At 41.4% G+C, this 16,025-nt stretch overlaps 2 protein-coding genes across 2 annotated transcripts; both read right to left on the bottom strand.

Annotated features, from left to right (window-relative positions):
* Positions 1–5,588: 5,588 nt before the first annotated feature.
* LOC146630702 (low-density lipoprotein receptor-like) lies at positions 5,589–12,781 on the bottom strand (the record flags this gene model as incomplete). Its single annotated transcript, XM_085356597.1, has 14 exons — positions 5,589–5,869; positions 6,007–6,129; positions 6,720–6,857; positions 6,946–7,087; positions 9,310–9,449; positions 9,555–9,673; positions 9,789–10,016; positions 10,160–10,331; positions 10,443–10,571; positions 10,691–10,813; positions 10,987–11,103; positions 11,226–11,348; positions 11,538–11,906; positions 12,418–12,781. Coding segments are annotated over 14 exons (2,421 nt in total), but the record flags the coding sequence as incomplete, so codon positions are not given.
* Positions 12,782–13,128: 347 nt separating this feature from the next.
* On the bottom strand, positions 13,129–15,762 carry LOC146630701 (low-density lipoprotein receptor-like). Its single transcript, XM_085356596.1, has 4 exons — positions 15,706–15,762; positions 14,244–14,346; positions 13,545–13,670; positions 13,129–13,328 (listed from the first exon to the last, which is right to left on the bottom strand). Exons 2-4 carry the CDS (start codon positions 14,323–14,325, stop codon positions 13,129–13,131), a joined length of 408 nt encoding a protein of 135 aa, XP_085212722.1. The 5' UTR covers positions 14,326–14,346; positions 15,706–15,762.
* Positions 15,763–16,025: the final 263 nt, after the last annotated feature.

Below are 16,025 nucleotides of genomic sequence, written 5' to 3'. Positions count from 1 at the left end.
TGATAAATAATTCATATTAATGGGCCGAATGCAGCGCAGATATGTACGATACATATCTTTGTACTCCATCAGTTTCGCTGCAGCCTGACCGCTCTCCTGATCATAATGCCTTGAATTGTCGGGATGCTTTAACGCTGACAAACTGCCATACTTTAGCTTACTGTATTAACCAGGTCTATGCAAAGGTTATTTGTGTCAACAGTCACTGTTCGATCTTCAAGCGCAGGCAGATCATTTGCAAAGCAAAATATCGGCTTTATAAGTGAAGCACTTTGTTTGCTGCAGAAAAAGCTGCAATTTACTGGAATCGGTCAGGTACTCTGGGGGCGAGATGCCTTCTTCCCTGGAAAAAACTCTACAGCCAAGAAAAGTGGTCTGCCACATCACCGTCTGCTCATCCCTCCCCATAATGCTGCTTGATGTAACTCCTAAAAATTGAGTGTCTGGTTATACAGAAAAGTGATTCCAAGGTTTTCCTGGCATGTTTTGGGGAAAATCACATTTTTAATAGGTTTGAGATCAGTGCCAATGACGAAGAGAGAGTTTTGCTTCAGAATACATGGACATGATACATATGTAGAAGTCAAATCAGGCAGATAAAATGTTTTAGTGTTTTTAAAGTGCTGTGTGTGAGTGCTCCCAGAGTAAGAAAGAGGGAGGAGGAGCTGGGCTTGGCTCCTTGTAGGGGCAGGGAATAATCTGTGGGAGGCATTCCTGGAATGTAAAAAAAGCAGCTGGATTACATATTCTGGTTCCCGGCATCCCCACACACACTGCTAACACACACAGAGGTGCAGCTCTTAAACCATGTGTACACTTTAAATAGTGCCTACATCATGGCCGGTACCTTTAGTCAAACATCAACTCTACTTACTTCCGTAGAGGCCTGTGAGTCATTAGAAAGGCTCCTTAATAATGACTTACAAACCCCATTTTGTCCCCTAATACAAACACAGTATCACCACTGCTGTTAACAGGTTGGACCTGTTCCACTCTAGTGTGACACTGGGCCACCTGGACCTCAAACTGCTAAATGGAAGTAAGCCATTATTTTATTTTATTTCAGAACAATGTCAGTGAAAACATTTTTTTCTAGCATATACATATTATCATTATATACAGTTGTTGTAGATTTGGAACATACAGTGGTACCATGACTGGGGGGAGCATGGGTGCAAATAAACCATATGCTGTTTCTCGTTGCTTGTTGCCATTAACATGATCTTGTTCTTTGACATAAGAGTGGGAATGTTATCCAGCATCACTCAGTCCTAATTAATCAGCAGCTTTCTGAATTATTGCCAACATTCTCCATCTTATCCTGATGACTACTGTGTCTCCAAGTCTCCCTATCTACAGTGTTGGTATTCTGTGTTCACACCCTGATTGCCAATCACTGATTCGTACCCTGAATTGATATTTTGCTTCCCTCCATTAGCAAACATATTAATAGTTGAAGATACCAGAGATGGAATAAATAGTAGACTAGTTCCTATAAATCTTCCCTGCTCTGTGAATTCAGGCAGCCTTGAATTCTTATTGACGCTCTTCTACTAAAGAGAGAACTGGACTCAGTCAGAAACACACCACATCATTAAATGCCTTGAGTTGTGAAAATTACGAGTGTCTCAGGGCCAACAAAGCTGATAAGTGTGCACATGCATACGTAATTCGTGTGCACACTCTGATGCCCGAAGGCCAGATATGATGACAAAGCAGCTAATGTCTAACAGGTTCCAGTTAAAATACAACTAACAAATCAGAAATCGGAAGAGTACAGACACACACGCTCACACACTTACACAACTTTTTCCAAGAGCACGGGTGTGTCTTTATCTCAGTGTTGCGTGAAATTTTTGCAACTCACAGTCTTCCCCTAATTCAGGTCTGTCTCTGAACATTTGTGGTTCTGAAATCATATAACATTGTCAGCCAAATCGTTTTTCTACTTAAAATCAGCACTTCTCTGTGCTGCCTGTGAACACAGTGGAACTTCCTTTAGAGCAATAAATTATTTTATTGCTGACAGAAACGCAGAAGTATAAAAGTTATTGTGAAGCCATTAAAGGGAACTCTTCATGGACTTGGACTTCAAGCTTCTTCTGACAAAAAGCTCTTATTATAATTTAAAATTATACAAGGAAAAGTAAATAAATAAAATTACACACATATGTCCATGTTACCAGATATGTGTGCTGTTTGTGTGACGTGTATGTTCACTGCTTTGTCGTGGCAAAGAAGCCCAAAATTAGTGTGAATTACTTTTCCACTGCTACTGCTGCTGCTGCCCCTCCTCCCTCCGCAGATGTTAACAGCTGCTTTTAAGTTGCTGCAGGGGCAGTCCAAGGGTTTCTAGAAATAAGGAAAACTAGTTTGTCCCCTTCCTCCTCTCATCCTTATGAATCAACAATGTGGACCTTCTGGAGTCTGCGATGTGTACATCTCCTTAGGCATACTGTACATTCAGGAGCAAACATTTTAGGGGAATAGCAGTGCCGTTTGTCATCTGCAAGAAGAGTTTCTGTTTTGATTTGCTGGTATCACCATACTTGGAGTGAGACTGTTACAACATCTACTTTTAGATTCTCTTGGATGCTTTGACCATGGTATTATTAATAAGAGGATTAAAGGTATAAATGAACTGAAGGACTCCTGATTTTGTACTTCTGGGATATTATTTTTTTTTAACTCACTGAAGAAAGCTCTTTGGGTGTATGGGCTTAAAATCACAGCCAGATCTAAAGAGCATGAGTGTGAGTTCACTGGGTCAAGCCTAAAATATTTCTTCTATTTGTATGAGACTTCCTCCTAGTGGTGAAATTGGATAATTACACCTTCCCACGTGTTTCATGGAGGGAAGAAATAAATAGTTTCCCCTGAGATGTTTCTTACTTAGAAGACTAAAACTTATAAATACTTCCAAAACTCACTTATTGGGATTTCTTCTTGTTGGCCTCCAGCTGTTAGGAATACAATCTAATGGAGTAACATCATCAGCAACTAACTTTTCAGTTCTGATAAATGTGCCAATAATGCTGAGTAGTTGTTTATACTGAAAATAATTCTTTAAAGTTCTTTGCCCAGCATAATCTAAACTTCACACAGTCTCACACTAAAATAAAAACAAAGCCGTTTAAAAGCTCAAATGAAAAAATGCCTTTAATCTAAAAGTATGCCTAATCTATGTCTCACCATATTATCGGCCCCTTAGTATCAACTGAGTGTCAGTTTAGATCATTTCAAACTGGTTTCCTGAACATGACAATGAGTTCATGTCACAGGGTGGAATGGACAAAGTTTAACTTAGTATTTTTATTTCCTTGCATGTAGTGTTTTGTTTTATTCTTTGATTTTTATTTATTTTTAACATGTAGTGTTTTATTTTGTTGGGTTTTTGCATGTTTTTGTTTTGTTATGTGATTTGTTCCGGGGAGATGCCCTCCTGATCATTAACCTGGCACACCAGAACGAAGAGTCAGACAGGACGACAACGATCCTGTTGGTTTCTGCGCCGTTTTGTCACGGTCTGCAGAGGCAGGCCGTGCGGTGGTGTGTGTAATGGACCCAGGAGCGTACACAAGTGAGTAGACGGGAGTGAGTTTAACAGAAAGCGAGCCTTTAATATGACTGAAGACCAGGAATACAAACACAGCAGGGATAGCGTGGCTAAACTATAACTAAACGGGGAAAACTAATACTGTGACAAACTAAGAGAACTCTGAGACAAAGATGATCACAAAAGACTGATCGTGAAAACATGGGGGTGAGAACACAGACGACGCGACACAGACTACATGAAACACAGAGACTAAATACACAAGAGGGATGATCAGGGGAAGTGGCCACACATGGGAACACAGCTGACACAGATAAACATAACAAGACATGGCAGGAGTAAACAACACTGACGGGAGACTGTCAAAGTAAAACAGGAAGTACACAGAGGTGCAAACAGGAGGAGAGAGAGAGCACGGGCATAGTGGGCTGGGGAAACATGGAATGAAACACAAGGAGGGGAGATGAGGGCTCACAGATACATAGAGGGGCACACAGGGGATAAAAGTCACAAGGGGAAGTCAAATAAGGAACAACATAACAGGACAACTCAGGAAACATGACCTAAATAAGGAACGAAATACAAAAATACAAGAAACTAAGAATACTGGGCCCACATGGCCCAGGACCATGACACGTTTGGACTCTTATGGGACTTGATCTTCATGGCTGAGGCTAGTGCATTTTAGCTGTATTGTTTTAACTGCTTTTAATGTTTTTAACTTCATTTTTCTGCCTGGCCAGAGTATTTTAGTGCTTTATTTTTGTAAATAAATTATAGTTTTAACAACTTGAGTTTATATTTACTACTTCCCTTGGCTGCTCCACTGCTCTTCCCGTCAGAAGCGTTTCCCTTCTGTTTTAAACTTATCACCCGTTAATCCTCTATTACATTAACAGTACTCAAATGGTCTCCACAGCTACCAGATCATCCAATGAGGCACCAGTGGGATGTGGTGACATGGTAGATTTGCAGGATGGATGGGCAGCTGACAAATCTGCATCAACGGTGTGACACTGCCACGGTTTAGGTTAGAAACCCCAAACAGTGATATCCGCATGGAGCAAGATCTCAGAGGAATGCTTCCAGCATCTTGTTGACTTTATGCCATAAAGAATTGAAGCATTTCTGGAAGCAAAAGGGGTCCAAGCATGACATTAATGCCCATGATGAGTGTATGTAAACTACGCTACATGTGTGGTAGAAGAGGTAACTAGCTATGTGTCCATAAATTATAATGATTTTGCAAGCGGTACATCCGTGCATTGAAATTATAATCTGAAAATACTCTATGCAGTATATCCAACACCACACAGCCACAGAGAGGAGCCAGTGTCCAAAATCCAAAGCAGAAAAAGTGCAGAAATAATGAAACTGTTCTGAAGTCCCAAAGTCACCACACATCAGCAGAAGAACAAGTTACAGTACTCATGTATTACAACCTTGTGATTCCTGAATTCTACAATCAGCAGTTGTAAGTGCTCATACTGGAAGTGTAACAGGTAAGCCGCAGCAGCAAGGTTTTTATTCTGTAAAGTAGTGGAGAGTGACTGGGCCTCAGCTCCATCGAACCTCAGACAAATAAGAGCTTCTGAGAAGTCTGGAAACACCCTGCGTACACAGCTGGCTGGCTTTCCAACCTAAACAGTCAGAAACATGTGATGTACACACACCTCAGGAATCACAGCAGGTCCAGAGACTGTTGTCACAAAACATCATCAAAGTGAGGCAGAGGTGAAACATCAGCTCTGTTCATATCCAGAGGATATACGGAAGGTCAGGCAGCAGCTTAAGACTGTGTTAAAACACAGCTCAGTTGGCCTTCAGTGTTTATTTCCTTAAAGGTGTGAAACAATACTGAGTAAAGCACAGACTTCAGGTTATATAAGGAATTATTTACAGTTTGTCCAAGAATTAGAAAATACAGGTAACTGATTTAAAGGAAGCTAATGTTTTAATAGTGAAACTTATGATGGCAATATTTGACCTTAAGACCCATGTTTGACATTTCAAACATTTTCTGTAACTCAGTGAGTGTTACATGGTTATGTTTATTCCAAGATTTGGTCATTTGTCCTCCTGTTGGCATCCATAAGTGGATACGACAAAACAGACAATTGGTGGCAGTATAGTAAAATGTAGTATTAATATTGGTCATCAATACCAATGCATTAACTTTTTATATATAACTTTTTATACAGGTCTTGGTGGCAGGTTCAATCTCATAGCCCTCTTCACAATCACACTTGTAGCTGCCTGGCAGGTTGATGCAAATCTGAATGCAAGTGTCCGGCTCAGTGCATTCATCAATGTCTGCAAACAAACAAATAGAAGAAAGAACTTGGCATCTTTGGATTCTTAAAAAAAGTAGTTTCTAATAAACTTTCTTAAATCACGTTTATGACCCATGGCCTGCTTGTTAGGGTGCAGAAATGTGTCTGTTAGCTCACCTTCACAGGTTTTGTTGTCTGCTTTTAACCTGTATCCAGCAGGGCATGAGCAGTTGTATCCAATCTTTAGATCGTTGCAGTGGTGAGAGCATCCGCCATTTCCGGTCAAACACTTGTTGTTGTCTGCAGAGACAAAGAAATATTTTAAATAATATTCATGAACAAAAGATGATTAGCCAACTGAAAACTCACATGCAGAAGCTTTGCTAATGTGTTTCTGAACATAACAATCAATGATCAGTAATATTCAGATAGGTGACACATAAAAAACACTTATTTAATCTAACACCGCATCTTTAGTAAGTCTGCTCTTTAGCAATGAATATGGCCCCCACTTCTTGTATGGTGCCTGACAACATCGGGACATGCTATTAACGACTGATGTCATCGGGTATCTCCTCACAGATCTGGACCAGGGCATCACTCAGCTCCTGGTCAGTCAGAGGTGCAGTATGGCTGTGTTGGATGAACTGAATCATAATATCTCCAGAGCTGTTCTTTAGGATTAGGCTGCACAGCAGAGGTAGTTGTGTGTTTGTTGGTGGTTGTAGTTGTGGTGGTCGGGTCTGGCTGCCTGGGTGCAGCAGGATTTGTGGGACCTTGTGGTGGGAGTGGAGCAGCAGTTTTATCTTTAAGGGGAGGTGCAGCTGGCTGAATTTCAAGATTTGATTTTAATTCCATCTTTTTTAGTAACAAGAGGTGCAGATGTTTACCTGCCACGCATTTCTTCATGTCAGGTCTCAGGACCATGCCATCAGGACAGGCACAGGTGTATCTGGGAGACTGTGGGTCGTTCTGAGGGGCAGGTAGGCACAGGAACTCACAACCTCCATTCGTGCACCAGTTTGCACCTAAAATAAAACAGGGAAGGCATAAGAAAAAAATATTCTATTTTCACAGATTCTTTTTAATATCTCGAATGTACAAATGTTTCCTTACTGGCTGGCTGCTTGAGGTTGTGGTGCAGTACGATGTCTTTTAGCTGGCCCAGGTCCTTTGCCAGCTCAGTGATGTCGCTTCCTGTCAAGCGGTTGGCACTAAACACAGCAGCTTTCCTCATATCTGTCCAAAATACTTTCTCCTGTTTTAGAAAGAAATACAACTTGAGTTAAACTGATTAACTATAGACAATCATTCTTTACAATACAATTATTATAGTTCTACAACTTGCATAGTTCATATTTCATATTTCTGTATAGTTTTCATATTTATATCCTGTACATAGCTTGTACACTCACTACAGCCTCTACATACTTATAGTTATAGCATATTCATAACCAGTGTTGATCAAGTTACTTGAAAAAAGTAATCAGTAACTAATTACTGATTACTTCCCCAAAAAAGTAATCCCGTTACTTTACTGACTACTTATTTTCAAAAGTAATTAATTACTTAGTTACTTAGTTACTCTTTAAAAACACGATTTACAACCTGAAGAGGTGATAAAGCGATAGATCTTTCAGCCCAATTCTACTTTTACTGCATAATCCATCATACAAAATGTAATCAAATGGAAAAGTCTCTTTTTAAAACTTGTTTTATTAGTTTTAATCTTTAAACTTTATGCATCAAGCAAAAATTGAATTATATGTGTGGCACACCCAAAATGCATGGCCACTTTTGTGTTAATCATTTAATTTAATTTATTTAATTTGTTTATCAGTTATTTTCTGTGGCTATTAATATCCAAAATGACTTTGACAACATGACCAACCTAACCAGTGCATTATTTTGTCACATAAACTGTATAGAAGGTACAAAGAAATGGAGCAACACCCCAGGCGGAACTATTATTCCAAGACAGGTGCAACCCGGTTGCTTTAGGGGGATGGACTTCCGCCCACGAGTCAGATGCAATCTGAGAGGCAAACCGAGTGCACTGTCTTCATTGCTCCTGAACTTTACCTGTGTTTGCAGGTTGGTACCTGGTAAAGAAATACTACCACTGTTTGTACATAACAATGTTTTATCTCCATGTTAACTTGTGAAGAAGTAGAACAGTACCTGTAACACTTATGGGCACTGCCGCGCGGTCGACTCGCATCAGTGTGAGACAGCGGCGTCAGGCTGCGCAGGCCGCTAGCAGAAACGGCTTTACCTGTGTTTGCAGGGATTTCTTCTTTGTTATTGTGGCACCATTCCTGGGGCCCGTAACATATGCAACATTCTCTGACTTGAATAAATTAGTTTAACATTTAAACCTATTTTCTGCACATTCCAGCACATAAAATAAAATATTTTTTGTGTTTACACTCAGTCTTTCAAATAGATGCAAGTAAAACACAGCAGAAAATAAATAAAGTCAAAGACTCAGCGGTCCTGTTGCTCTATTTTCACCTGTAAAGCAGGAGTGGCATAGGCGGAGGTTTACCCTGGTGCAGGTGTGCCGCGGTCAGTTGAAGAATCCGCAACTTTCTCTGTGAGTTTCCCATTACGTCATGGCGCACTCGGTGCTTGCTTGGAAGTTTAGGGTTTTTTTTCGCTGTAAAAAGAAGTTTTCTTCCCACGCACAACGGACGCTAATGTTTTTGTCACTTTTTATGGAATCAAACTCAAAGTAAGGTCAGTACTTCCACGCTTTAAACGCTGCACGCTCATACTCTCTCCCACAATCGATATATGATCCACTGTTGATCTGCACACAGCTGTTGTCACTAACAGCGCACTCGCTTACGTCACTGTCGTGAGACATTCTCGCAAAAAAATCACGGTTTTAGTAACGCAGTAACGCAGCGTTCCTACGGGAAAGTAACGGTAATCTAATTACCGTTTTTGCAATAGTAATCCCTTACTTTACTCGTTACTTGAAAAAAGTAATCGGATTACAGTAACGTGTTACAAGTAACGCGTTACAGCCCATCTCTGTTCATAACATACCTTCATACTGTGTACATTGTAACATACCTATAATAGACCCATTTTTGTAACATATCTATATATCTTATTGCTAATATATATTTTGTAATATATCTATTGCTAAAGCACTTTATGGATGGATGCAAATGCAATTTTATTGCGTTTGACAAAAAAACTGAATTCAATTCTATTGTATTCTATTAACAATTAGTGCGGTGCTCAACAATTGAAGCTCTGGCTTTATATGTTAAACCATTTCAGATAAAAACCCTCCATGAACTTCGTTAGACTTGGACTGGCTGGTTTTAACCGTTTAAGAAAGCAACTAGTATTGTTAATAAATCAGGTAGATTTTTGGGTCCTGTCCTTTTCCTAACAATAACAACAATCCCTTTGACCTTCACTGAGTCAAAGTTAATCTGGGAATACACTGCCTTCATCACTAACCTCAAAGACTGTCAGGGAGAGTGGGTGGAAGAGTTTTTCCTCATTAATAATGAGACTGTGTCGGGCCCCTCCATTCACATCGATGCTGGAGAGAGAGTGCAGCTTGGCGTCCACCCAGTATAGACGTTGGTTGACCATGTCTGGTAAGAAAATGAAACACACAAATAATAGTTTTGACTACGATATTTTCATTACACAGTAAATAAAAATCACTGCTAAAAATGCATTCAGGAAGCTGTGCTTACCCAGGGTGATGCCATTCGGCCACACAATGTTGTCTTTTACTAAAGTAGTGCGATCTGCACCGTTCAGCCCACTCTTCTCAATCTTAGCTTCTTCACCCCAGTCTGTCCAGTACATCAAACTAAAGAGGACACAGTAAAGAAATCATGAGGCTAAAGACAAAACGCACCAGTTCATGTCAAACTGACACTAATCTAAGGAAACGTACTCGCTGTGATGTCTGTTTAAACACTTACTTGTTTACTGGATCGACTGTGATGGCTCGTGGCTTGTCCAGGTCCGTTGCGATCAGGGTCTTCCTCATACCGCCATCCGTTGTTGCTACAGAAATAGTCTTCAAAACTCTGTCAGTCCAGTAGATGTTGCCATGGATCCAGTCCACCGCAATGCCCTCTGGGGCCTCTATCCCACTTTCAACCACCACATTGTGGTGAGAGGAATTGCCAGCCACATCTATCATAGAGCTGTTTGGAGGAAGGCAAGAGTGGAGAGATTAATTTCATCTTCATCATGGTTCTTGAATGAGAGCCACTCCATACTATGCAAAATGAAGCAAGAAACTCATAAAGAAATGTAAAAAAGAAAGGACACAGATAAAGATTCTTACCTGTAGATTTTCTTCAGAGACAGGTCAGACCAGAAGATCATCTTGTTTGGCATATCCATGTCGAGAGCCACTGCGTTCTTCAGCTGTGGGATCACACGCACGTACTCGCTGCGGTCCACTGTCAGCTTCCTCACCTCGTGTTTGATGGTGAAGTACAAGGTGGGCACTGAGCCTGGTGGAGGCAGAGGAGGACAGTTCGGTTAAACTTGCTTGTCTTGTCTGAAGGTTGCGTCACAGGATCAAGCGTTAAGTGGGTTTAAGTGGGCTTTCTTTCTAACATTACCTGATTCAGCCTTGCAAGTTTTGGTCGCAGGGTCAATCATATAGCCCTCTTCACAATCACACTTGTAGCTGCCTGGCAAGTTGATGCAGATCTGAGTGCAAGTGTCTGGCTCAGCACATTCGTCAATGTCTGCAGAATTGAAGAAGTTGGCTCATTTGTTTGTTTCTATTGTGCACATTGTTAAATGACATGTTTACGATCTGTCTGGTTCTTAAGAGGCAGAATTTTAAATGTCTCCGTCCGCTCACCTTCACAGGTTTTGTTGTCCGCCTTCAGCCTGTATCCAGCAGGGCAGGAGCAGTTGTAGCCAATCTTCAGATCGTTGCAGTAGTGAGAGCAGCCGCCATTTCCGGTCAGACACTCATTGTTGTCTGCAGAGACAAACAGGCAAAAAGCTTTCAAATAATATTCACGACAACCAAATCCTTAGCTGACCGGGAATTTACTCATTCAAACCACAAGCTATGTAGGTCAAGTCAGGTATTCTAGTCATATTTCCCTACAGGCTGGCAGCCATGAATGTGTACAAGATGACTTCACTTACCACACTCTTTCGCTGGTTCATCAGACCCGTCCTTGCAGTCGTTCTGCTTGTTGCACACTTTCTCCGTGTCGATGCACTCCCCACTGCGACACTGGAACTTGTTTGGGCCTTCACATACTGTGGAAGAGACCAGGGGAGTATGAATGAGACCGCAATGTAATCATGTGGGACTTTCTTTCTTTTCAAGAAAGAAGCTTTTGATTACAGTTTGTGGGTGAAACTGAATGAAATCTTTTTACCTGTATCACATTCAATCTCATCAGTGAGGTCCCCGCAGTCAGCACGTCCATTACATTGGAGGCTTTTGTTAATGCAGGTGCCGTCCTTACACTGGAACTCATCTGAGCGGCAAGTGGAATGAGCTGGAAGAGAAGGAAGAAGGTAAATGAACGAAAACACAAAAAGAGAGATGGAGAGAGAGAGTAATGGAATAGAGATTAGAATAAGAAGAAACATAATACCAGTACCTCCAGAAAATATTTACTGTCAGTCTCCATTAAAAATGTAATGTGCAGGTTGGCTTTAACAATAAGAAATTTTTAAAAACTCACTGCAATTAGCCTCGTCCGAATGATCGAGGCAGTCGAACCCTCCGTCACACTTCCAGTTGCCAGGGATACAGTCCCCATTCGCACACTGGAACTCGTGAGGTCTGCACGTCTTCTCTGGTTTCCTTCCTTCACAGTTCTGGGGCCACTCGTCAGACCCATCGTCGCAGTTAATGTCTCCATTGCAGCGCCACACCGCAGGCACACACATTGAGCTGTTACACTGGAAGAAGTGAGGGTTACAGTTGGTTTTGGAACAGGAAGCCTCATCTGAGCCATCTAAGCAGTCGTTGTCGATGTCACAAACAAAGCTCTTGGATATGCACTGGCCATTGGCACAACGAAACTCATGATCTCCACACGGCTCGGCCGCTGTAATGTGATAAGAGAGGGAAATAGGAGTTAATATGGGTATAAAGGTGGAAAACACATCAACAATAAAACTTTTAAAATACATTTTTTAACTTATATTAACAAATTTTTTCCTACTGTAATCTACAGGTAAAAAGCACACAATCCCAGTCAAGTCTAGTTTTTCGCATCAGTTACTAAGCTTTCTTTCTGGTAATTATATTGCAATGCACTGCTGCTATAGTCAGCTTTTCGACCACAGTGCCATTTCTCTGCGACACAATGGTTCACATAGTTATGAACTGCTAAACCATTTCCCAACATGTTGTAGCTTTCATTAGTACCAAAGCAGCTGAAGCGGATAAAACAGCCCCTCTGCTACTTAACTGACCAGATCAATTTCCCAGAAGTTTAAATGACTTGATGCTGATCTCTGATTAAAAAGAAGAAATGATCGTTTTTTGTCTCAAAATGCAGGTAACAAGGTGCTCAAAGATACAGTGGGAATTGTATAAAAAGTAAAAAAGCTCACTGCAGTTAGTCTCATCTGAACCATCCTGGCAGTCAAACATTCCATCACACTTCCAGTTGTCTTTGATACAACCCCCATTCACACACTGGAACTCATGAGTTTGGCAGTGTGTTTTCTTCTCTGGTTCCCTTCCCTCACAGTTCTGGGGCCACTCGTCAGACCCATCGGGGCAGTCAATGTCTCCATCGCAGCGCCACACCGCCGGCACGCACACTGAGTTGTTGCACTGGAAGGAGTGAGGGCTACAGGTGGTGTTGGAACAGGAAACCTCATCTGAGCCATCTGAGCAGGTTTCGTTGCTGTCGCAAACAAAGCTCTTGGATATGCACTGGCCATTGGCACAACGAAACTCATGATCGTCACAATATCAATAACAACACCTTGAGTCATTGCAATGGAAGGAGTGAGGGTTATAGTTGGGTTTGGGACAGGAAGCCTCGTCTGAGCCATCTGAGCAATCGTTGTCACTGTCACAAACAAAGATTTTAGGTATGCACCGGTCACTATCGCGACGAAACTCATGATCTCCACACAATAACAACACTTATATATTTATATGTATTAACTAGACTTCAGGATTATAAATACACTACTAGTATTAGCTTCTTTTTTTTTAAAGATTACTTGACTTTAAGTCTGTTCTTCAAATCCCTTTTGAGATATTATTATTATACATTGAACAAAATTCATTCTTGCCAAAAACACTTTCAGTTAGTCGTGTCTTGTTTGTGGATGCTTTAGCATGAACTTTGAGGTGTAGAAAAACTCGGCTCTGGTAGAAAACTTACTGCAGTTTTTCTCATCAGCGCCGTTAGTACAGTCGGCTTTGCCGTCACATTGCCAGTCTTTTGATATGCACTGGCTCGTGGGATCGCCACAGTTGAACTGCGAATCCCGACAGATTTTGACTCCTGAGGAGAGAAACATGAAGCGTGACTCATTTCACGTGACCACAGAGAGACACAGCTTTTTGCTATTATGTCGTAAAGCTTAACAATCATTTGACTTTGTTAATGTGTTTCTGGTTCACTGTGGTGACAGTCTGATCATTTCCTTCATCATGCACATCATCCAAAACTAAATATTTTTAGTTTTGTGTAAGGTGTAGCTGATATGTGATAACATACGGCAGCTAGCGGGCAGCTCATCAGTTCCATCACCACAATCATCACTTCCATCACAAATCCACCTGCGGGTGATGCACCTCCCATTTCCGCACTTAAACTGATTGGTGTTGCATATGTAGGCTGCATCTGTGAAAGACAAAAATCACAACTGGAGTCCAATGTGCCGTGGGAGTCCATTCATACCTTGCTGGGCATTTGTAGTAACGTGTCGGACATGTGCAGAAGAGGCATAGCGGATATACTGGACAAAGGATGTTGAAAGTACAGCTGCCAAGCAGGAGGAAAAGAGGAAGACCACAGAGAATATTCATGGAAGTAGTAAAGGAAGATGTGCAGAGGGTTGGTGTGATAGAGGAGGTAGGATAAGGTGAAGGCTGATGATCTGCTGGGGGGGGGGGGGGCTGATAAAAGAAGCAGCCGAAAGAAGAAGACAACAGTGTGTGGGGTTATGAAGCTAAACTGTGCCAAATATAACCGTTCACCATAAAACTATTTGACACTATAAGCCAAGCAAAGTGTTTCTGACTAACAAACAAACATCTGTCCTAGAGGGAAAGTTTTTTTTTCTTTTTTGCATGTAAACAGATGTACTCTTGGTTTTATCACACTTCTCCTTTCTTCATAAGTTTTAATGAAGCACATCAAATCTATTACAACACAGGAGGAAAGAAAGAGTTGGTGAAAAGTTCAATTTCTTACCAGTTTCAGACGAACAATGAACAAGTGTCAAAAGACACCAGCAAGCAGACAGTCCTACGAGTCCCTTCCAAATCTTAGACATGTCGTCTTTTATCTTCTTTTTCTTTGACAAGAATAAAAAGATGACTGTGAGCAAAACTATATAGAGAGCCTCAGTCACATGAGTGTTGCACCAATCCCAGCTGGGGTGTTTGAAATTGGGAGCAAGCAGCGCTGAGCCCACTCAATGTGCTTATCTTCGTCCCAACCAGTGGGTTTTCCTCTCTCTCTCTCTCTCTTTCTGTGTAAACTGACAAATACCAATGAATATACCTGTATGTTTTATAATGTTGTGCACAGATTTTAAAGGCGTTTTTGGAAACAGGTTTTTTTTATTGGCAAGAAGAGTTATTGCTGTAACACAGGCTAATAGGCAAAATATAAAAGAATGTTTTTCTACATTAGCAACAACACCCCCGAGAGTAAAAATCACTTTTTCTTTTTTAATCAGAGGTAAACATTCACTCTTTCAGAGTATCCGCTCAGGTGATGATATGGACGATCACATTATTCAGGCAGTACTATGGAGACAGGGTATCTTCTCCGGGAGGTGTTGGAAGGTGGCTGGGGCACTAAGTAAGCCAAAAGGAAATGTGTCAAATTGGTAAACACCATGTGGAGTGCTGAAAGAGGTCTTTGTCATTAACTTTGAAGATAAGGGAATCTACCAGTAGTCATTTGTTAAATCCAGTGTCATTAAAAAACACGGAGTGGACAACAAGTACAGGAGACTAGATGTGAGTGACACTGGCTTCAACATATACACACACGCTAGTTCACAATAATAACAACAGGGCAACACCAGGCACTCTGCGACTCTTCCGTTAGCTCCATCTCTACCATTGCGTTCAGTCCTTTCAGAGTCACCTTTTTCTCGTGTGAGTAAGATCGTACCATCTCACAGTCATTGTAACGTTGTATGAGATTTGTGTTTCCTAGCTAAGGAACAACACCCAATGACAAACCTACAACTTGGTATCATCTGGCCTCTGGACCAGCGAGAGATGGTCCTCAGAAAGGAGATGGCTGAGATTTGGAACCTGCGGCCCCAACTCATCTCTGTCATTCACAGGGCTCACCAGAGAAACAGGCTCCACAATCTTACTTGCTTTTAGGAGACCGAGGTGGTAGATTTGTTTCTCTCTGTCCCCTGATAGACAGATGCATCAACACACTGTCTGTAGATGCATCTACATGAATGACTGGGCGGGTCATCTGCTTCTATCATTTTATGCAGATGAAGCTGGAAATTGGTGACAACAGCACAGACGACACCATCATACCCTCCCTGCACCACTCGGGGAGCAGTTCCGGGTGCCATTGATTAGCCACTCTTGCTTCGCATGATTTACAGACATTTGATGCATTTAGGAAACAACTGATGATTTATTAACTGTTTCCCACATGGAGTAACAACACTCACGTCACTTTCCTCAGCTGGCACTGCTCCCTCAATCACTCCTCCTGGCAGCTGGATTAGAGATTCTGCTACACTCACTATTACAACACGCTGGTAAAACACAGAGTTTCACAAGTTTGTTTTGTTTGAGTTTGAGAGACAGACTGCCTCTCCGGTTGACCTTTGAGCTCATAAATCGAGCTTCCTCTCACTCATTCTGCTGAGGGTTGCACTCGGCACTTCTTCACTCCAGCATTTCATTACATCTTTCTTTTCTGTCTGTTTCCCTTCATCAGTGTTTTGTTCTGTCTACTTTTCTCTTGTCTTTCTTCTTTTCCCCGCAC

The sequence above is a fragment of the Diplotaxodon limnothrissa genome, linkage group LG6 (genome assembly GCF_057381915.1).
Source record: "Diplotaxodon limnothrissa isolate DT_005_m linkage group LG6, D_limnothrissa_male_GT1.1, whole genome shotgun sequence".
NCBI classification, from domain to species: Eukaryota; Metazoa; Chordata; class Actinopteri; order Cichliformes; family Cichlidae; genus Diplotaxodon; species Diplotaxodon limnothrissa.
This window is presented reverse-complemented; position numbering and strand designations above follow the sequence as displayed.